Below are 23,445 nucleotides of genomic sequence, written 5' to 3'. Positions count from 1 at the left end.
CCCCCCCCCGCAAGAACTGGCATTTTCTAAGGGGTGCCTGAAGTCTAAAAAGGCCAGGAACCACTGTCTTAAGTCTTTCTTAGCAAGTTAAGGCAGGATGGCACCTGAAAGACTGACTCCTGGTCGATATTTAATGGAACTATTTGAATGCCTCATGTTTAGAGCCTGAACATTAGAAATGAAAAACATTACCCCACACCTTCATATATAAATCCTAGTCTGAATGAAGTTATACCCTGCAGCAAATCACTACCAAAGAACTAACAATTTGGTAGCAACATTTTCCATGCTACAAGAAACCAGCTTCACCAGAACCATGTTTAAGAGCAGGGGTGTTCAACTGGTGGCCTGCAGGCCACAGGTGGCCTATGACAGGTTAAGGAGCACCCCCTAAACTACTTTTCAGCCACCACTTCCCCTATTACCGTGGCTGCAACAGCAACCCAAGTCTTGGGCTCCCCCTCCATCCTCCAGCTTCTGTGTTCTGCACCGGCCCTAGGAGGAGGTATGGCACAGCAGTGGTAGAGGTGAGCACCTACACAGGTGTGCACTGCAATGGTGCAAGGAGCATCCATGTGGGTTTATTCCAGTCGTGGGGGGGTATGTCTGTGTGGGCACACACTGCAGTAGAGTTGGGAGGTGTGGGTGTGTAGTGTAGCGGGGGAGCATCCAGGTGGTGCCTGCTGGTGCAGCCTGTGGGACATGCAGCCCCCCAGCCACTTAGGACTTGAGCAGCCCTATTTAAGAGAATCAAAACAGAGCCAAATTTCTAGGAGTTAAATGCTACAACATGGCCACAAAATGGTTGCTGCTATGTAGATGAGAGACATCTTAAAGCATCTGATTTTTCTCAACATGCTTTAAAAACTATAGAGCAGGCAGAATATCAGAAGCACAAATGGAATCACTGTCCTTTTTGTAACAGTCTCACCCACCCACCCATTTCCCTGAAATGCTTATCAAAGGACAAATTGCAACTGATTTTCAGTTGCACAAATTGGAACTCTTTCAAATGATTTTAGCTGGTCTGCAGAGAGCGTGCATGTGCACTTCCAATGCTCGCAGCAAATCAGGATACTAGAAGGTATTTCTTTGTGGGGTGCCCAGATACCACGTGATGGGCAAGTCATAGCTACTCAGTGTCACCCAGACTGGTGCTGCTCCTACCAAGTTTTTGGGACAGAGAGCAATGCAAATGGCATGGGGTAAGACAGAGAAAGCCACTGCAGGTGAATTCTGAAGGAGTAGGAGAATCATAGAGAAGTAGGGCTGGAAGGGACCTCCAGAGGTCATTTAGTCCAACCCCCTGCCTGAGGCAGGATCATCCCTATCCAAACCATCTTATACAAACCAAAATCTAAACTATGTAAAACTGCCATCAACCCTCACACAATACAGACCTAATCCCCTAACCTGCCACAGGCAGGGGACAACAAAAGCCAATGTCCCGCTGCTATGAAAAGTTGTCTATATATGCTCTACAGCTCAAGAGCTACTAGGTATAGGGCATCCCTGCTAGAGAGAAAGACAACCCCCCCTCAAACAGTCAGTACCAGCGTGACCATGGGGTAAAATTCTTTCCTGACCCCAAATATGGCGATGGGTCTAACCCTGAGCAGAGCGGGCAAGACCCTTTAGCCAGGAACCACCTGTAACAAGTGCTCAACCCAGGGTTTTTTGTGATGCTTCCTGCTATCCACGCAGCCAGCCCTTGCCAAACTGTAGCTCGCCTTGGACAATCTCCCCTTCACTTGCCCATTAGGCATTGATGTTATTATCTCTGAAGAAAAGGGAGGCTGCCCCAAGGCTTCCCAAACCTGGTCTTGCCTATGACCACAGGTGTCCATGGCCATTGCCTCAAGGAGCAATTACATGGGCTGCATCCTCCCTAATACCCACTCCCATGCCACACAGGCAACATGCTAGCTAGGGGTGCACCAACAGAGCTTTCTTGGGATGATACCAATGGCCAATTTTTAATGAGCCATATTGACCAACACCGATCCGATTGCTGATATGTGACCGGCAGCTTGAAGAGCAGCATCTGGCTGGTAAATCTGTTGTGGTGGAAGGGGCAAGGGGGGAGGGAAGGGATGTGGCAGGGGGCAGGTCTAGGCCCTCGCAGTGAGAGAGGGAGTGGGGCTGGGGCAGGCTCTGCTCACCCAGGGCAGGACAGAGCTGCGGCTTGCAGGGAAGGGGAGGCAGCTCTTGCTGCTATACGCACCCCAGGAAGGCATGAGGCATGTGTGCTCCCTCAAGATCTGCATGCAGGGTGAGCACAGGCTGCCACTGAGGGCTGAAGCCAGGGCTGCATCAGGTTCTTCCCAGTAGGAAGCCTAGGCTGAGGCTGTGCTCAAGGCAGGTAACAGCAGTACTGGGAGCAAGGGCTATGATGAACTTTGAGGTGATTGTAGCCTCCCCACCATAGCCCCTTCATAGCACCGCCACTGCAGGCCCTGCATGCAGCCCCCCTTGAACAGCCTGGCACAGCCCCAGCCCACAGCAGCAGCCCATCCTCACCCTGCGCACAGATATAGGTACATACACCCCTGATGCCCTCCTAGGGTATGTGCAGCAGCAAGAGCTGCCCCCCCATGAGCCACTCATGACTATATTGAGTGCCCCACCCTGGCTGTACAGCACCTGTCCCACTCCCAACCCCACTCCCTCCCTCACCACAGAGGCCTCAATCTGTGCCTCCGTCCCTTCCCCAACAACAGACTTACCAGCCGGACGCTGCTCTCCAAGCTGGTGGGCTGTGTTCCTGGCCACTCGCGTGCTGTCCTGTGGCTGTGTCCACACAAGCTTTTATTGGCCACAGGAGCCAAAAAAAGCCAATTAGGTCAATTTTCCTTATGTCGGTGCTCATACAATATGGCACCGATACATGGGTGCACCTCAAGTGCTAATGCATATGCCTCCTGGGTCATGGACTCCCAGCCCCAGTTCTCATCCCTCCTGGGCTACAAGCTGCTTAGCACCCTCAGTCTCCGGCTGAGGACCTGACTTGCAGTCGCTAGACCTCAGCCCTGCTCCTAGGCCAGTGGAGACCTTTGGGCTCCCAGGCCCTGCTGATGAGTGCCCCTCCTGGGCTACAGACCTCTGCGCTGCCTCAACCCACTGACACCCTGCTCCCTCTAGGTTTGGGCTCTGCCCTTCTCTGGGCTACAGGCTCACCCACCCCTGCTCCCAGGCCCACCTCCTGCAAGGCCTGCCCCTCCAGGCTAGGCTCACTCAGCCCTGCCTTCTTCCCCCCTGCCAGAGCTCCTGTCTCTCTGGCTCCCAGGCGACTCCCTGCCCCGCTCAGGTGACCTCCCGACGAGCCGGGCGGGCGCACCTGCTCCTTCCGCAGCCTTTCCTCCTCCTCCAGCAGGACCAGGCCCAGGCCCAGGCCCAGCCCCAGCCCGACCCCCGGAGCAGGGGGAGAGCCGGAGGGAGCCCCGCAGGCCAACGAGGCGCCGGAGCGAGCCAGAGGCGGCCCTCGAGGCCTCGCCCGGCAGCGGCGCTATCCCCTCCCGCGTCCCGCTTCCCCGAGCAACCGGGGGCGGGGGCGGCGATGACGCAGGCGGTGCGAGCGCCCCCCACCGGGAGAGACCGGCACGCGCCCCCGCCGCTCGCGGGGCCAGGCCGGCACGTGCCGCTCTGCGGGGGGTTCCCGCGGCCCTGTGCGCTAGAGGCCCGGTCCGGCCCGCCGTACTCACGGACAGGCTAGAAACGGCCCCGCGCTGCAGCCGCTACCCCGGCGCTCAGATCCCGCCTCTACCTCTGCCCGCACGCCCCCGCCCAGCGCGTTGCCGGGCAGGCGGGGCTCGCGGCGGGGGGCGGAGCCTCGAACAGGCCCGGAGGGGGCGGGTGGTGACGTAACAGCCCGCGCCAGCTCTTCTCAACTCACACACACACAAACACACACACACATATATATAGAGAGAGAGAGAGAGAGGTGTATTCATACAAGGGATGTTAATATTATTTATGTAGAATTGTACCTCCATTTATAACAAGTACACTGAGAAACAGGCATAAGAGATAACAACAAAGCCTTTGTCAGTCATACTGATATATAAAACACATTTAGTCCTACATTTGGTATTTTATTTAATGTCTCAGTTCCTGGAATCCTGAGCGTGCCTGGCTTGCTTTGAATATTCATTCATGTGCTGCCTCGGTGCGTGCTCCTGGTGATAGGCATGGGGAGGCTTCATGCAACCTCAGAGAGGGACCCCGATCATCCCAAGGAGAACCCCAGAACTCATCTGCCATGACTTTGAATGTATCTTCAGTGGTAGGGTCTCCTGTTGGCTGTCCCTCGAGATTAGTTGTTCCTCCTGATGGATATTTGTGGGGTTCCACCTTCCTTACACCACTGCCATACGCCAGCCTCCAACAGGCCACCTTTCTTGATGCGGCTTGTCCTCCAGTTGTGATGGTCCTTACCTGTCGCACACCTTCAAGTGTTGGGTCTTCTCCAACCACCTTGGTGGACTATGGATCTGCTTGGTGTTACTTTTCCTTACAGGTCTCTCCCGCTTGGCGCCAGCTACCTGTCGGCTCTTGTGAGTAATCCTTGTGATTAAGTTGCTGCTTGAACCCTTTGGTGTCAGGTTATCAAAGAATAACCAAAAATAAACCAACAAAAAAGGTAAATGACAAAAGAAGAGTAGGCACAGGTCAGAAGGCAATGAACAGATGGATATACAAAAGGGAACACAAAGATGGATAAAGGAAAAATAAAGAGCTCATGCTGGACTGCCCTGGAGCCTGTGCTTGTAAGCATCCCCCAATGCTATCCCACCCTCTATTTTGGCTTCGTCTCTTCCGCTTCTCTCTGGGTTAACTCTTCACCCTTGACTCAGTTTTCTAGAGCCTGGTGCTGGAAGTCTCCTCTGTCTCTGGGACTTTCCCCTGCTCTTCCCTGAGCGGGGTTCCTCCCACACACCAGTACTGCCTGTGACCAGCATGGAGGCTTGTTGCAGCTGTTGCTGCCTGGGGAATTCCTGTATGATCAGGATAGTTTCATAGTTGGTAGGGTTGGAAGGGACCTAAACAGATCATCAAGTCCAACCCCCTGCCATGGGCAGGAAAGGATGCTGGGGTCAAATGACCCCAGCTAGGTGTCTATCTAGCCTCCTTCTGAAGACCCCCAGGGTAGAGGCAAGCACCACTTCCCTTGGAAGTTGGTTCCAGCTCCTAGCTGCCCTGACTGTGAAGTAGTGCCTTCTGATGTCTAGCCTGAATCTACTATCAATCACCTTATGGCCACTGTTCCTTGTTACTCCCAGTAGTGCTTGGGGGAACAGGGACTCTCCCATTGCCTGCTGGTCCCCTTGGCAAGTTTATAGGCGGCCACCAGATCCCCCTCTCAGCTACCTTTTGTGGAGGCTGAACAGGTTCAGGTCCCATAGCCTCCGCTCATAGGGTCTACCCTGCTGCCCCCTGATCATGTGAGTGGGCCCTCCTCTGGACCCTCTTGATGCTATCCACATCCTTCCTAAAGTGCAGTGCCCAGAACTGGATGCAGTACTGCAACTACAACCTGACCAATATCGCACAGAGGGGGAGGATCACGTCCTTGGACCTGCTTGCGATGTATCTATGGATCCATGACAAGGTGTGGTTGGCCTTCCTGACCACGTCCGCACATTTGCAGCCCATGTTCCTCTTGGAATCAGTAGGGACTCCAAGATCCCTTTCTGCCTCTGCACTGATGAGATGGGAGTTCCCTAGCCTGTAGGTATGGTGCTGGTTCTTCCTCCCCAGGTGCATCACCTTTCACTTGTCAGTGTTAAATCCCATCCTATTCTCATCTGCCCACCCCTGTAACCTGTCTAGGTCTGATTGCAGCCTATTCCTCCCTTCTGGCATGCCCACATCTCCCCACATCTTAGTGTCATCTGTGAACTTGAACAAGGTGCTTTTCACCCCCTCGTCCAAGTCGCTGATGAAGACATTGAACAGTGTGGGCCCAAGGACCGACCCCTGGGGAACCCCACTGCCCACGTCCCTCCAGGTTGAAAATGACCCATCCACCACCACTCTCTGGGTGCAACCCTCCAGCCAATTTGCAACCCGTCTGACTGTGTAGGCATTGACACTACAGTCACCTAATTTCTTAATGAGAATGGGGTGAGAGACAGTGTTGACGGCCTCCCTAAAGTCCAGAAAATCTACATCCGCCATGACAACTGCACCCAAGGCTTTTGTGACGTGGTCATGGAAGGCAACCAGGTTGGTCTGACAGGACCTACCCCTAATGAACCCATGTTGGTTGCCCCTAAGCATAATCTCCCCTGCTGGTCCCTCGCAGATGTGCTCCTGGATAATTTTCTCAAAGAGCTTCCCCAGGACTGAGGTAAGACTAACGGGCCTATAGTTTCCTGGGTCCTCTTTCCTCCTTTTTTTGAAAATGGGGACCACATTGGCCTTTTTCCAGTCCTCTGGCATTTGGCCAGAGCACCACGAGTGCTCGTAAAGCTCAGCCAGGGGCCCCACAATGACTTCTGCCATTTCCTTCAGCACTCCGGGTTGGAGATTGTTAGGACCTGCTGATTTGAACACATCTAGTCCCTCCAAAAGTTCCCTGACTAGGTCCTCACTGACCCTGGGCCTGGCTGCGCCTCCTCTGGGGCCGTGCGGAATCCCAGTGGGGGGGATGTCCCTGTCCCTCCTCAGAAAAATGGAAGCAAAGAATCTGTTAAAGAGATTAGGTTTGTCATCTGGTGCTACCACCAGATTACTAAGCATGTTCTGCAGAGGCCCCACATTTCTTGGTACTTTCTTTTTACCCCCATGTATTTAAAAAAATACTTCTTGTTATCTTTGATCTGGGTCGCTAGTCCTAATTCTATCTCTGCCTTAGCCTTCCTAACAGTCCCCCTACAATCTTGAGCAATGGAGGTATACTCCTCCTTGGTGATGGCCCCTCCCTTCTACCAGGTGTATGCCTCCTTTTTGGCTTTGCAACGTTCCTGGATGCCTTTGGTGAGCCATGGGGGCTTTTGCGCACTCTTGCCCCCTTTGGTCCACGTGGGGATTGTCACCTGTTGCACCTCGTAACTGGTGTACCCTTGACCTGCGAGCCTGGGTTGGCACGACCGGCTTGGCACAGAAGGGATAGATGACCGGATAGGTGGGGAGTAGTGGCGAGTAGGAGTCAGGCGGCTTGAAGCATATTGGTTGTATGAAAGGTTTATGGTACTTATGCTACCGATGGTTGCAGCGTAGGCAGGATAGCTGACTTGTTCAGTTACAGTGCATAAAACAGAACGGTCTAAAGGGGTCTGTTGGTTCACGGGGTTCCTGAGCCGAGCCCTTGCTTTTTAACCTGGAGGCTAGGTGTGGCTGCCCAACTCAATAGTCCCAGAACTGGTCAACAGCTCATGCACAGGGAAAAACTATAATGCACTTTCGATCAGTAAACTTCCAAGAGCTCTTTAACAAAACGATCAGACGAATCGGTGAATGAGATACGTCAAATGAAGAACGGCTGGCGGGGAGAAGGTGTCTGCCTGGGTGTGCTCAGAGTTCTCCGCTTAATGGCGGGAATCTGCTCTTATTTATAGTCAGCAATGACCTATCACCTCATGCCAATTGTGAATAATTATTGACCGCCAATTACATTTCTACACAGTGACCTAGATGCATATTCATCTGACCTAGATACCTATTCATTTGACCCAAATACATTATTCATCTGGCTGCCCTCAGTGGGTTCAAGAGGTCAACCTTGTGATTGGCACCTGCAATACTTATCACTGCAGACAACAAGTTTCTAAGTGTGGAGAACAACTTTTAATAAACTCCAATTGTAATGCTACCTTCAGCAAAGAAATAAAGGCTACTAGTGCTGAGGGGTCTTTATGGCCAGCATCCTTACTAAGTTATTATGGTCTTTTGCTTTGCTGGCATCAGCACTCTAACCAACAGGTAAAACTCAGACATGACATCACCCTTTGGGCTTGGAGGATTGTCTCCTTAAGGAAGGACCACTCTTCTTGGACTCCCAATTCCCTTCTCCTCCAGGACCTCAGTGCCTCCCCAGCTAGTCTCCTTACCACATTGAAATCCACTCTCCTGAAGTCCAGGGCTGCTGCCTTGCTGCAAGCCTTTGACACCCTGCGCTGGATGGTGAATTCCAGCAGGTGATGATCGCTATTGCCTAGGTGGTCGAGCACCCACAGTCCCCTCACATGGTCATCACCTGTGGCCAGGACCAGGTCCAGCAAGGCAGTTCCCTTGGTGGGACTGTGCACCTCCTGGGTTAGATGGAGATCCTGTAACTCGGCTAGGAACATATGTGAGTGGTCAGACCTGGCTGACTGCTCTTCCCAGCAGATGTCCAGGTAGTTTAGATCACCCATGATAACAAGGATATCCCCCTTCTTGCTGGTGGTGCCTGTCACCGGCTTGGAGATCCTCTGCTGCCTCTCCCACTCTCCCTTGCTCCCAGCTGGTGCCAGGTTTTATCCTTGCTTGTCTGTGACATCACTCGTCGGCTTCAGCTGTATATAGGCGTGGCTGACAAACCACATGGTTTCCTCTGTCGGTGTCACTTGTCTGAAGTCCGGATGCCTAGAGTGGGTGAGTATTCTTTGATTTTGGGGTTTCTCTTTTTTGGGGGGTGTAGCCCCCGTGTTTGTACCCTGGGACACTGAGATTATGGCAGAATCTCACTTCTCATTAAGAAAAATGTAAAATTTCTAGACAGCATTCAAATGCGATTGGAACATCCTAAAGGCGTAGAGACTAGAATGTAAATAAGAAAAATCTCTCCTTTTTATAGTCTCACTATTTTAAAACTATTCTTACTATGTTTTCAGGACTGATTGTCTAAAGTTTGGGATTGGCAATACCATACAAGTCAGGATTTTGAGCACAGCTCAGGAGAACAAGTTCAAACACAAAGGGCCAGGGATATACCTTCCAAGGATGTAAATTATGCCATTGGTTCAACACAAGTTGAAGTGCTGAGCTCTTCAGAGAAAGATTAATGTTCCTATTTAAAGAAAAGGAGATAGTAAATGGTCTTTTCAAAGTGATACATGTTGTCATTAACGCACAAATGGCCTATTAATTTATACTGCATTTTTATATATTAATAAATTAACTCATATTCGGAACTGAAAAAATACTGATAAACCAATTGTTGTGTCTTCATTAAAATCAACAGTTTTGATCTTGGTGTGCTTCCTTGTTCTAGTCATAGGAAATCCACTCTTAATGGGTGAAAGATTGGTGCTCTGATATAAATAAGAATTTTGAATGTTTCCATTTACTTCATTGGAGCCTGAATTTCACCAAAAAGTTGGGATAGAAACTCTATAACTGCATGTAATACCCTCTGCTTCAACATTTTTTAAAAGTGTAGAAACAATAACAAAAAGTAAACCCACAGACAAAAATTATGCCAACTTTAAAGTTGTTAGAATGTAGGACACCATTCAGCAAGCCATTAGTAATGTAAATAATCCTCACTCACATGAGTAGTCCCACTAAATGGGGTGGGACTGTTCATGTGAACAAAGATTATAATATGAGTAAGCATCAAAACACTAAACTCTTACTAGAACATGTCTGCATATATTTTGTGTATCTGTATATATGTACACACATATATACCATATACATATGCACTGCATCCTCCAGGCTGGCAGCTCTAACTGCAGAACATAGGGGTCACGGTCAGGTTCTTAATAACTCATACATACACACTTCTTGGAAGTAGGGCAGTCACGCTTTCATGGTGCCTTTGTCTTCTCCCTGACCCATCATGGATGCTAGAATGAAAACTGTACCTGATTCAAAACAGCGTGTTAGTTAACCACTTCAGAAGAGTGAAAGACACATACTTATGGTGGCTTTTGGATCTTTACTGTTTGTGCTCCACCTAATGGGGGGAAATAAGAATAACTTACCTTTCTAGATCGCTTTGGGTCTGACCCAAAGCCCACTAGAGTTTATAGAAATCCTTCAGTTGATCTCAATTAGTTTTGGATTGGATCTAATGGAAGAACCAAATCTGCTGGGATAGTAGAATGTAGGCACATATTAGCTCTCAGATGGCTCCTAATAATATTTGTATGTACTGAATATAGGATCCATTATAAACATCATCTAATAATCAAACTTAGATTTAAGTTCCTGAAGGGGATTGTGGATCAGACTAGAGATTTAGGGAGTGCATATATGCTGATCAGAGATTGACGTCAGAACTAAAATCACTTGTAGAACATTATCATACAGGGAGGGAAATACATGGCAGTGGGAACCCCTAATGGATTATAGCATTTTTGTATGGAGACAAATAAATGGTCCTGTATACACAGACCTTACGGTCTGGGCTGGGTAGATAAAAGCCACAGAAAAAAAAAACTGTCGTAGAATAAAAGATCTCTTATCTCTCACACCACCCTCTAAGTATCAGGTGTGGAATACAACACTCTTCTTCTTTTCATTGTGCCTTTTTCCATTAGTACACTGTACTATAAACTCAGACTTCACCTTTCTTCGCAGTATTTTGTTGTAAGTGTAACTGGACAGATTATTTGGGGTATCTCTATCAGTGATTACTTTTGCCTGCTTTCTTTCTACTCCAGAAGTCTCGGCTGATTTATGCCCTTGTTTTGTAATGGAACTACTTGCATAGGCATATATGTTTGCAGGCTCAGGACCTTTGTACTTTTTTTAATGATCTTAATTGTTAAAAAAGTTAGTGTATTGCTATGATACAAATTGAAACACAGCAGGGAAAATTAAGTTATAGACAACATATGAATTACAACAGTGCCCTCTCTTTTATTTCTTTAGGTGATCTTTCTCATTAGCATTTAGGTTTCACATGGTTTCAAAATACTTTTTCACATTCTGCTTCAGCTTTTAAGAAAAACAGAAAGGAATGGAAAAACTCAGAGAAAAGGGTAGTATGTTAAATTATAAAACAAGCAAGCTAATGAACCCATGATGATGATAAAATGGTAATAAAAGATATATTCTGAATGACAATCCACTGATGAGACAAGAGATTCCTATCCCTATGAGCCACCAGTGTGATGTTGCAGCTGGTAAAGTGAGCAAAACTCTGGCTTGCATCCATAAATGCTTCTCAAGCAAAACCCAAGATGTCATCCTCCCACTGTACTAGGCCTTGGTGAGGCCGTAGCTGGAGTACTGTATCCAATTCTGGGCTTGAGAGAATCCAGAGAGCCACGCACATGATCAGAGGGCAGGAGAACAGGCCTCATGATGACAGGCTGAGAGCTATGAGACTATTCAGCCTGGAAAAGCACAGGCTCAGGGGGCACCTGGTGGCTGCCTATAAGGGGTGTACATCAGGATCTGGTTGAACGCCTGTTCACCAGAGTGCCCCACGGGATGACAAGGTCAGATGGTCACAAACTCCTCCATGACTGTTTCAGGCTGGACATAAGGAAAAACTTCTTTACTGTCCAAGCCCCCAAGGCCTAGAACAGACTGCCACCAGAGGTGGTGCAAGCACCTACTCTGGACTCCTTTAAGAGACATTTGGACATTTATCTTGCTGGGATCTTTTGAACCCAGCTGACTTCCTGCCCCTGGGGCAGAAGGCTGGACTTGATGATCTCCTGAGGTCCCTTCCAGCCCTAATGTCTATGAAGCCTATGAGATCTATGAATGCCAATAACTCTGAATCATCAGTGAAGCAATATAGCTTTAAATATATAACTTTAGGGTAATTTCTCAGGCAAAGCTGATAAGAACAGTGAAGATCAGAAAAAAACCCTTAGTGATAGCGAGGTCTGAAACGTTTAACGTGTATTTGTTTGCCAACATATCAGATGCCAAACCAACCGGCAGTTACACAGATACTTAACTTCATTACCATGAGTAATACCACTGAAATCAAGCATATAGGCCCATGGTTTTCAACCTTTTTCCATTTGTGGACCCCTAAAAATGTTAAAATGGAGGTGCCAGATCCCTTTCAAAATTTGGAATGGAAGGGCAGACCCTTTTGAACTCACATACTTTTGATTGATCATAGTCATCTTTCCTGGACCATAGTCTGTGGCTCTCCAGGAATCTGTGAACCATAGGTTGAAAACCACCGATATAGGAATTGTTTGTAAGACGATACCTTAGTTTGAATAAGAACTCTGATCCTGGTGGGGAACTCTGAGTACTACTGTAATACAAATAATAATTAATCATTATTTGCATTATTTATATAACACTCCAGGTCTGCAATAGGATTACTATAGAAATAAGTTAAGGCTTCTGCCGTAGAGAGTTTATTTTTTCACACTGTATGACAACAACCAGTTATAAAATATCAGACCATAATGAAAGATACTGGAGAGAATGTTAAACCTGATAGGAAAAACGGTGTTTGGTTTGATTTTTTTGCTGATTCATAACCATTTGAGCTGTTGTTATTTTACTTTTCTGTTTTCTTACCCAAGTATCAATAATGCATTCCTGTTTAATTTCATCAGTGTGTGTTCCAATAAGGGAAGGGAGTGACAACAGGAAGACTAGTGATTATATATACATATATATATATATGTATGCATGCATATGTATATACGTATGTATATATACATATACATACACACACATATTTATTATGCGTATTATAAATAAAATAATACATACATATGTAATAGCTGATCTTCCTGTTGTCAGTTTCATAATTAAAAAGTGTACGTGTGCATGTATGCTGCAGCTGGGGGGGGGGGTGTGCGTGCACGTGCACCTGTGTTTTGTTTTTAAATATGATGCTGAGGGCCCTGCCACACATTCGAATTAAAGCTGGACAGGAACCAGCCATAGAGTTGCTACATTTTCAGGCACTACTTCTGGTAGTAGTAGGCTGGCTTTTTTTTTTAGCTGCCCAGCCATTTTTATAGCTGGCATGCCAGCTGCTTTGCAGGCATGGCCTAGTTAAAGGTATTGCAGGAGTAACCAGTTACTGGCCTAATACAGGTAAGTGTAGCAGGGCCCCATGTTACCCTGGGGGTTTCCGAGGCCTGCAGTGGTTTTCCAAGCTGAGGCCCCGTCCTGCCCCAAGCGTGGCACTGCCCAGGGCCGAATAAAGGCGTAGGCAAACTAGCACATGCCTAGGGCCCTATGTGAAGAAGGGGCCCACGACTCTGTTCGCGCCCGCGGCTGCTCTCCCTTCGGAGCCGAAGCAGCAACCTCCCGCTTTTGCTTTCCCTCCCAAAGGCGGCAGTACTAAGGGCCCGACCCGGCCCTGCCCTGCAGTGCGCGGCGGAGGCAACACATGGCGCCGTCCTCCGCGCCGTCAGACAGGCGCCGCCCCCCGCCCTCCTCCCCCTGCTGGACAGCAGCAGCACGGCGGGGCCTCCCCCGCGCCCGACTCGAGCCGCGGGCCGGCGGCCGTTGCCGGGTATGAGCTCCGGCTGCTGCCCGCGCGGTGCCTGCGGCCGGGGCCGGCGCCGGGGGGCCGCGACCTCCCGAGGGGGCCGCCGAGGCGGGAGATGCGCTGCGTCCCGGAGGCGCCAGGAGCAGCATGTTCCGGGGCGCCCACAGCGCCAGCCCGAGCCCGAGCGCTAGCGGGCAGCCCGAGGGCCCCGGCGGCAGCGCCCCGGCGGCGGAAGAGGAGGCGGCGGCGGCCCGCGGTGGGTCCCGCTTGATGCTGGCGGCCGGCGTGGGGCTGCTGGCTGCCTCCGTCCTGCACCTGGGGCAGCCGCGGGAGGCGGCGGGTGACGGCGGCGGCGGGGGGGCGCCGAGCCTGGCCCTGCTGCTGCTCCGCCTCGCGCTCTACCTGGCCAGCGGCGCCGCCGCCTTCGCGCTGGGCGCCCTGTTCGCCCTGGCCACCACGGGCCGCCGCCACCCGCCGCCGCCCACCTTCCCTGCCGCCCAAGCGCCCAGGCTGCGGCCGCCCGAGGTAAGTGCCTGCCCCGCTCCTGGGGGAGGGGCGGTAGTCTGTCCCGCCGGGCTTGTGTGTCCTGCCCGGCTGCGTGCCTTGGCTTGAGATCCACAGTGTATTGTAAGGCGCCTGCAGTGTAAACTTCTGAAGTTGTGCAGAGCTGCCGTGGCCAGGAAGACACGTTGCCATGAGGCCCCCGTGGGCTTGGGGAGACTGGTGGTGTAGTCCTGCTTCCGGCCCTCAAGAGGAGAGGGATTTGACAGCTTTATATCCTGTCTGCCCTCTTAGTAAGGCGCCTGCAACACCAGAGTTCACTTCCTCACCTCTGTGGGGTTATTCCTTCAGGACCGACGGGATCTTCAAGACTGGACTTTCCTGACTTACCCCAAACAAGAAAAGCGCAGGATTGCACAAGTGGTGGCTTGGCGTGAGGAATCACTGTTACACTGCTATTGCACTCTGACTGGCAGCTGTTGTTAGCTGTCTGGGCATGCATGCCAGCAAATCACAGGTTTCAGGGAAGGGATGGAGTAAGCAAGTGAAATACTATGAGACCCAAGACTAATTTCACATTGATAGTACTCTTGATTAGCAGATCTTAAAACTAAAGAAGGATAATTATTATCCCTATTTGGGTACCAAACCCAGGACGTAATATAGGACCCAGCTGGCTACCTACAATGCTTTATTTTTATGTTAGCAGCAACTCAAATTTCTGAATTTGCTTAGTGTGTTATGCAGTGTGATTGTATTTGTTTGTCTGTTTTAATATGGAGGTTGCTATAAGAGAGGGCAGAAAAGCTTTTATAATTTACTTACTCCTATCATTTGTGGTTTTTCTGCTTTTGTTGTCAGCCAAGCTAGCAATGAACTACAGACTTGTGGGGACAGCTTATTTTTTCACCCTAGGAATTGTTAAAGGGAGAGTGGTAGGATGGAGCCAGTATTTGTGACTAGAAGAACTGCTGAGCTAACAGGACAATATTGCCAACAGAGAAGGCCTGGTCAGCAGAATGAAGGGTGCTCGTGACCCTCGTAGGTAGAATTGACAAGAGAAAATACTTTGCGGAGCTCTTCAAAATAATGGGTACATGCCATACTGTATCTGATTCTGGATCTCTAAACCTGTCAGTCTCTAATGTGCCACCCCAGCCTGCCTTCTGCTTGTAGCTGATTCTAAACTAGCTGCACTGCCTAGCTTTTTGAAGTAAGCAAGAAATGTTGTGTGTGGAGTGAATAGAGAGCAGTCAGCTAGCATGCATGGAAGAATGTTCCAAATTCTGCGGGTAATGAAACCTGGCTATTTGGAAGGGAATACTTACTAAACTGAATTTGGGATTAAGAATATAAATGTCCTTAATTAGTAAAAAAATAAAGTGTTGAAATGTGAAAACCCACATAATGCTTAGAGAAAAGCTGAAGAAGGTTTTAACAATCCCAACTGGATTAAAGTTCTGTGGGCCAGATCTTCAGGTGGCTTTAACTTGAATAGGTCAAGTGAAGTAAACGCAGTTATGCTTATGAACTCCAGTTAAAGATCTGAGCTGATTTTATTCATTTAAGAATGCCCTGTATCTCTGGTGAAAAACCCCTCCAGATGAACTAGTAGTTGAAAGCAGCCTGTGCCACTGTAAGGAGAAACAAATCACTGGGGTTGTGAAAGAAAACACAAAATGGGAACTGCTTTAATTCCAAAAGCCTGAGATTGAATAAAGCATAAAAGCTAATATTTTCATTTTGAACAACAGAATACATTAATTTGGTGGGCAGGAATGACAGTAGAAATATCTAGAGACACATACAATTGCTTTAATTTTTTATGCCATATGCACATTCTTTTCCTAGTGTATTACCTCCCATTTTTCTCTGAAATTTTCCTCTTTTGTTCCTGTCTGCTGGTTTCATGTGAATAGCTTCTGTACCATTACACTTGCTTTATCCTGTCTCTCTCTAATGGCTTTTATTTTGTGGTATTATTTTCATTATTTCTCAAAACAATTTTACATAAAACATTAAAAAACCCAAATCTCAGAAGACAGCAATAATAACACAGTTATTCTAGTCCAGGCATAGCTTTTGTAGTAAAATCTAATACCCTCTAAGATTCAGTTGCAAGATTCCCTTTCATGAGCCAAATGAAATATATTACAATTAGCAAAACTTAAGCTGTCTACATGAAAAGAATGCAAAAGAAAACGTTAAATAAATTAGTAAGGGTTTTCATCCTTTCTGCTTAGATGTCCTGCTCCCAGTTCTCCAAATTTCTAAGGCTGTGTACAAATGTTCATTTCTAGCACTGGGAAATTTCCATCTCTAGGAATGATTCTGGGAGAAGCAGCAGTACAGATGCTCAGTGTTAATCTGCCGCCTTTCCCCTGTTCCTTGCACCTTCCAGGAGATGGGAGTACCCTGGTGTGGTGAAAGCATGGGCTGCTCCAGTCGTCCTGTTCTGGGAGGGACAGTACCCCCTTCTGTGTCTTGCAGGGCAGGGATTCTGGTATGTGAGCAGCTGGCAACATATGAGGAGTTGGCTCCCTTCCCTTCCTAGTCTCCCAAAGGAGTGGGAGCAATTGCTCCCTATGCTTTTTCCACAGTGGGGTGACCCTGGCTGCAGAAGACACAGGAGCCTTTCCCCATGTTTCTACTCCTGGGCCCCTGGAGGTATTAAGCTGCAGGCAAGTCCCTGGTCTTGGGAAGGTGCAGGGTTCTCCTGAGAGAAATTCTCCTGGGAGTGACTTCTGCCTGGTTGGAGTTGGGTTATTTTTCTTGCAGAATAGCTGTTTTTGTCTTTGGAGAAAAAGTTAGAATATCTGTGCACTTGTGGTTTCTACCAGGAGAATGGCAATTCTCCTAATAGAAACAGAACATCTGTATGTAGCCTAAGTCTTTCAACTGCTGCTTTATATTGTTTGTTTGTGGCTTTTTTGACATGAAGTAGCTTTAACCTCAGCTCCTTTTTTTTTTTTTTTTGGCATGCTTCTGTTGAATAGGATTTTACAGAAGTATAGGAAACTTTCCTGGCAGTGCTTTAATAGTGCAGAGATGGGAGACACATCAGCACCTACATGGGCCATGTAAATGTAGGCAATATACATAACTATGATTACCAGTTTCTCTCTTTTGTCTTTCTTTAATGATTCTTAAGATTAGGTCACTCTTTCAGTCATGCTTTTCATAATGTTTACATCCTTTCTATTTTTGTTAATTTGTACCAGCTTTCTTATGTGTCATGGAGCCTTCCTATATTGTTGTTCTTTTCCTTCCAGGAATTAGTCATGTGGTGTTATGTAGCTTTGAAGCTGAAGTTTTCCAAAAATTTGACACACCTTTCCTTCCTTAAACACAGGAAAGAATGCTCAATATATTTGCCATATACATATAAAAATTCCAAGGAGAGAAAGTTGTGAGTGGGAGCAGAGAGCCTTCTTTGGAAAAAGAATGTGTTTGGCAAGCTATTCCATTTTGGGCTCTGCATATGAGGAAACACTAAATATTTGATAGTAAATATTTACTATAATAGGAGTCAGGCTGAGCGCTTGGAGTCAGTGGGAACATTTCTAACTAACTTCAGGAGTCCCTCTCTTACCCCAATGCTTGAGTAGGACTCCTGGAGACAAATTCTTGTTTGTTTGTTTTTTGTTTGAGGCCTTGATTCTGGAAATACTTATGGCATGAGCAGTACCTTTGTTTGTAATGGACCTTTTAATTTGAGTAAAATTACTTGTGTGAGTAGGTTCACCCAAAGAGGACTGCAGGTTCAGCCCCTTGAAAAGGCTTTTTCTTTTTTACTTTATTTGAATTCTTTCCCACAGAATCCATCCTTACTGTAAAATAATTGTTCTGTGCGCTGAGCCTCTCTGGGAGTGGAAAGGTGTGCATGGTGTGGGCTTGTTGTTCGCTTAGATTGTGCAGTGAATGCATTGGAAATCTTTTGAGAATTATAAGGGAAAAATACATTTTATTTAAACACTATGGACTTGAAAAGAAGTGTGTCATCTAGTTGATATCAAAAGCTACATACACAAAATTGTATGTAAATTAGACCTCATGGTGTGGTTTGCTTTTTCACCAAAACCTAAATGTTTATTATCCTGTTGTTTGGCAAACCCTCCACAACAGGGCACTGCATCAAAGTGATGTTCCTGTATATGATGTCTAGACAGATCTGATCACTTAATATAAGAGGCTGGTTTAATTCTGTGGGGTAATGATATGGGTTTTGTTGGTTCTGCCCCCCATAATGTTGGAAAATATGTAGATCATTTGCAACTGTAGGAAATAAATAAAACAATGTTAAATGTTTAGTTACGGAAAGATTTTTTTTATAAATAAACAGTTCCTATTAATGTTTATGTACTGAGACAACTGCTACTGTGTGTATGTGATGCAAATAATTTATATAAAAAAAAACAATTTAGAACTATTTCTAACACTTAGCATGAGTTGGCTTTAGGCAAGATAATTTGTAGAGAATGAAATGCACTTGAGCAACAAACCAGGGCAATCTACTCTAACCAGTACAGTCTAATATTAATTAAAATAATGCTTTAAACATGCAAGGGATGCTCCCTTACTTAACACAAACAAACATATCCTCTCACAGAGGTTAGAGATCGGGGAGCAGAGGTGGGGAAACATCCATCTCTGCAAATTCTGTATGGTTCCCTACAGCACATAATTAACTTGTGTAATTGCAGAAGAGAGGATTTTGATTGACTTAAAAAAAAAACCCCAACCCAAACCCTTGGGGAGGGTAAAAAAATACTAAGAGGAAAATTATGCTTTCATAGGTTTCTGTTGCGGTGTAGCTGTGTAAATGGTTCTTCTTTCAAAAGAATTAGCAGGGCACACTGTTTTTCTTTATTTCTTAACCCATGCTTTGACTCTGAATCATGCAATAACTCTTAGTGAGTAGCCTGGATAGCTGTACTTCTCTTAAGTTAGGGCTTTCTAAATGGCGGGCTGCAGCCATGAGGTTCTTTTTCTTACTGAGGTGGTGGCTGGGGTCTCTGGCCTCCCCCCATTCCTTCTCTAGCTTCTGCTTCTTGCCCCTGCTCCTGGGGAGGGGATGGGGTAGCAGAGTGGGAGGGAGCTAGGCTGTCCATGCTGCATGCACAGCAGGGACTCGGGGGTGCCATACTGCATCGCAAAAGGAGGAGTTGGGCTGTGCAACAGTGGGGAAGGGCTGCCATGAGGCATGCCTAGCTGGGAGGTGGAGGTGGGGCTGTGTGCAAGGTGAGGGAGCTGGTCTGCTTTTGCTTTCATGGATTGCTTGGGGTGGGGGGAGGCTATTCACATTTGTGGGAATGGAATCGGGAGGGCTGCTGGCATGGTGAACAGCTTGTGTGAGGAGTGACAGTCCCACCCCTGGTCTGTGGCTTATGCAGCCCCTGTTAGCCCAGAAGTTGGTCAGTCCTGCTTTAAGTAATGCCAAAAGTAAGGATGCCTGGCTTATTTGTGTAGTGTTGTGGCCATGATAGTCCAGGAAATATGCAGGAAGCAAGGTTTGTTTGATATATTTTATTGAACCAATGACATATTAGGGGAAGATGTTAGGCAAGGTTTTAGACACAAATGCCCTTCCTTCAGTCTGGGAAAGAAGTGGGCATAGCCTGAACTAAGAGCAGGTAAATCACTGTTTTTGACTTTAGAGGCCTGATACTCAAAGTAAACCTACGCAGTATCTTCAGAAGAGTGGCCTGGGAGCAAGAATTCATAGCTTTATTGGACATTAAAGTCATGCACTTAACATGGATGATGGTTTTATGGCTTGTTACAATTTACCTGCTCTGCCTGTTAACTTCTCTTCAAGTAATAATGACATTCTTCCTTTTGAATGGTCTTTCTCTTTTACAGAATTAGGCTGATATATTTCAATTGATCTTTATTTTGTCTGTGCCTACTTCTGATAACTTATCTTTGTTCCACAGGTTTCCTGTCCTCTTTCTCTTCCTCTTTTGTGAATTTTCATTTACATAATGGAATTAAACAGAAGTAATTGTTCGACCTGATACTTAGGTTAGGTTGTATCTGCTTCTGTCCCAGAATTGAGGAAGGCCACATTGTGCCAGAAGGCTTGGCTAACGTTATTCCCAACTAATATAACTGTTCTAATAAAATATATTCTCTAACACATTTTGTTTCATGTTATTAGAGTCAAACTCACTGGAGTATATACATAAGCCCCCTGATGCACCAAGAGGAATATTATGCATATTTCTTCTCAGACTGTCTGTATGTAACCACTGTCCAGTCTTTGGAGTTGCTGAGTTGACGAAAATAAAGTTTGTTTTCTGTTTCTTATTTAAATGATAGAAGAATTCGTACCAGGACTATAGGAAATGGTACCTTGGGATTCAGACAGGATGGCAGTATTACATTTGCCAGTTACCTGATATGTTATAAAAAGCTGAGCGTTCTCTTCTGGGGAAGAAAAAGTCTTCTGCTTTTCTTTCTTTTGTGGCTTGATTCTCTGTGTCAGAAAAGATTTGTGGTGATAAGTTGGCTACAGCCACAGCAACCATCACATGGGGGATTTTTTGCTGTATATGCTGCTTGTCAAATGCTGTGAGAAGCATTGGGGAATGAAGAGGGCTAAAAGGCTGGGTACATTGGTGAATGATCCTAGTCATGTTTTGATTAAATCATTAGAAGTTCTATTGGAACATCCAAAATTTCAGTTGGCTTAAAACAGTTAGATGTTGGGGGTTTTTTTGTTGTTGTTTAGTGCAAAATGTAATACCTTTCTGCAGCCTAACTTATTTCCCAAATTATCAGGATGCTTTTCAAAAAGCACTGATTTTTTTTTTTTTTTTTTTAAGCTTCTTGGTGTTTACATTTTGAATCTGTTTTTTACTGTTCCAGTGCTGTTCATTGCTGATCACCAGGTTTCTGTTTCTGTTAACCAAGGATTCCAAACTCTTTTTGTTTAGGAATGCTCACTTGTTTTTCCTTATCTGTTGTTGGCATCTGAAGGTATGCTACTTTGTTTTTACATAGAGGGTTAAATAATCTGCCTTTAGGGATGCAGTTGGCTAACTTTTTCCTGATTGATAAAAAGCACAATAGTACTTCTTTCCACTCCTCTCAGGAATGATCTATTTCTAAAATTCTTTGTATCTGCCAATTTTCAGGAATAGTTGATAATTTTTAAGACTGTATTATGCAGATCTTGATCTTACAGTTGGAGTTACCTAAGCAGAGCATTTGCAGTTTTGGAGTTATGGTTTCAACAGCTTTCTCACATACACATATGCCACACATACTCATACACATACCTGCACTGAAGAACACAGATATGCTGTGGAGCTAGGTGAATCTCCGTGAGTTAGAGATCAGGAAAACTGGTACCGACTCCACAGATCCCTTGCTTGATACATATCTATATCAATAGTGATACAGACATTATATATAGATATCTATATCTTATTCTAAAGCTCTTTTGAATACTTTTTGTCCTTAGAAACGTATAAGACTTCCTTAAGAACAGGATTGTGTGCCTTGATTGCTACAAGTTAACCTTGGGATGCAAACTTTCTCTTTAGTGAAGTCTGTTGCAAGGAAATTAAATAACTTGCAAACCCTTTGTCTTGTTTATTTTCCCCATTATTCCTTAGTGATTGAGTGGACTTGCAATTGTGCATGCGGCCTTTTTACAGAGGGAGGAAACAGATGTCATCTCTTGTTGCCTTTCTGCCACCATAAAAAGGTTTATGATGACAAAGTAACAACAACTAGACATCCATACCTTTTGTTGCAACGCAGCGTGTAATTAGTTGTACTGTTTTATTGTGGCGGACATCTATTTGCTTTATGGTGGCAGAGCCTGGGCAGCCAGAGCTGCCTGTATTCTCCTGCCTCCCTGGGTAGGTGCCCCCAAGGCTTGAGGGGCTCAGTCCTTCATGCCCCAGGAATTCCTGTGCAGGGTTAAGTCCTGAGACTGCATGCTTGGCTTTCCCCACTTCCAGACATGTGCCTCTGGCAGAGATAGAAATGACAAAGAGGTTACATGAGTAGAGAACAGTAAACAGGAACAAGACAACCAGAAAGTCTTTAAGGCTAGAAACAGACATTGCCAAATGAAACAATTAGCTGTGCTGGGATGAGTCCTGGCACAGCCAATCTGCTTCACTGAGTGAAACACACATTGCCCATTGCCCAGCCCGCTGAACTAGTGGAACAGCAGGTGACGTGTTTCCCACTTCTATAGACATGCGCTTGACAATCTTTAGGGTTCCTGGTGGTTGCTGGGGGCGCATCTCTGCCGGTGAGGAACCTTGACTTCCCCCACTTCCAGGAATATGCCTCAGATCCCAGGGTGCATCTCTGGAAGCAGGGAAAGCCAGGGCACTACTGGTGGAGTCCTGGAGATGGCTGAGGGTACATCTCTGGAACTGGGGAGCAAGTCACCTGTTATCCGACAAGATCAATGGGTAGGGCAACAGGCAATGTGCACTTCACCCAGTAAAGTTGATCAACGGTGTCAGGATTCATTCCAGCACTGCTGATCTGCTTCATTTGGCAGTGTCTATTTCTACCCTTAAAGACTTTCTGGTTGTCTTGTCTTGCTATCCTCTGCTATTTTCTGCTCATGTAACCTCTTGGTCATTTTTATCTCTGCCATACAACTGGTCTGACATTACAATTTTTTAATATTACATTAAATTGACATGTTATGTTTCAACTGCACATTGACTGACAAAAACAACATTAGAGGTGCCTCCCTTCTCATGAAAAATGACCTCTGCTGCATCATTAAGGAGCCAAAGAACTGGGATAACTGCAATGTCACTGGCTAAAACTCTGGCAGGGGAATCCCAGAAAAATTTTAATAAGGCTAAACCTGGTAATGAAAGTGAAATCTCACCTGGGTCTTGCGTTAAGTGTGTTCCTTGGACTAAGGAATGCTTTTGCTTAAACATTTGATTGGATTTAAATGTTTCTGCCAGAAAAATTGCACTGAGTTCCTTGTCTTGTTGCTTGATGTCTGTTACCTTTCCATGTGCAAAGGGGAACAGTTTTTTTTCCAGGGAAAAAGCCCGTTTATTTGGAGTACCATGCATTTCCCTTTCTTCCTTTCTTCCAACATGGCTTAGCTAGCTGTTTATAAAATGGCCACATGGCATATGAGTTGTATGAAAGAAAGTGGTAGTGTGCAATAGGTGTATCATAGGGGTAGCATATCTCCCTGAAGAGAACTAGTTAAGAGGCAAACTTAATTCTGATTGAAGCAGCACAGATTCCTTCTTCATGTTCTGTGTTTCCAGGTCATTCCACTCCCTTAGAAAGAGGTAAAGCACAGTGACTGCTCAGAAAGATGGAGTCTTGGGGTGGATGGGACTGGAGGCAAGTGTGCAGGGGAGTTTTCTTGGTTGGTCAAGTTGAGGTTCGGTGGAGGTGGGGTTAGTTTTCCTGATTCGTAACCCATGGAGATTCACTTGGCCTCGCAGCATATCTCTGTTGATTTTGTAGTGCAGGTAGACAGGACTAATTGTTTCTCTCCATGCATTTTTACAAAGGAGAAAAACATGTATCTATTCTGTAGGCAGATAAAACTTTTTATTTTTTGTGGATGTGTGCAC

At 46.4% G+C, this 23,445-nt stretch overlaps 2 protein-coding genes across 3 annotated transcripts in view; one reads left to right on the top strand and one right to left on the bottom strand.

Annotated features, from left to right (window-relative positions):
• The window catches only part of CFAP97 (cilia and flagella associated protein 97), a 43,671-nt gene extending 39,846 nt beyond the window's left edge, over positions 1–3,825 (bottom strand). The window contains exon 1 of one of the 2 annotated variants that reach the window (XM_090036096.1): positions 3,702–3,825. The gene's annotated coding sequence lies outside the window, so the exon portion shown is untranslated. Of the gene's footprint in view, positions 1–3,337 lie in introns of both variants that reach the window. The other variant, XM_090036098.1, reaches the window with a different exon arrangement.
• A 9,494-nt stretch (positions 3,826–13,319) lies between these two features.
• Positions 13,320–23,445, top strand: part of SNX25 (sorting nexin 25) — a 144,601-nt gene continuing 134,475 nt past the window's right edge. Inside the window, exon 1 of the mRNA XM_090036087.1 lies at positions 13,320–13,882. Within this exon, the coding sequence (XP_089892213.1) occupies positions 13,505–13,882 (378 nt within the window). The 5' untranslated portion in view covers positions 13,320–13,504. The remainder of the gene's footprint in view (positions 13,883–23,445) is intronic.

Source organism: Crocodylus siamensis, chromosome 2 (assembly GCF_052110815.1).
Source record: "Crocodylus siamensis isolate JL-2025a chromosome 2, ASM5211081v1, whole genome shotgun sequence".
Lineage (NCBI taxonomy): Eukaryota > Metazoa > Chordata > Crocodylia > Crocodylidae > Crocodylus > Crocodylus siamensis.
This window is presented reverse-complemented; position numbering and strand designations above follow the sequence as displayed.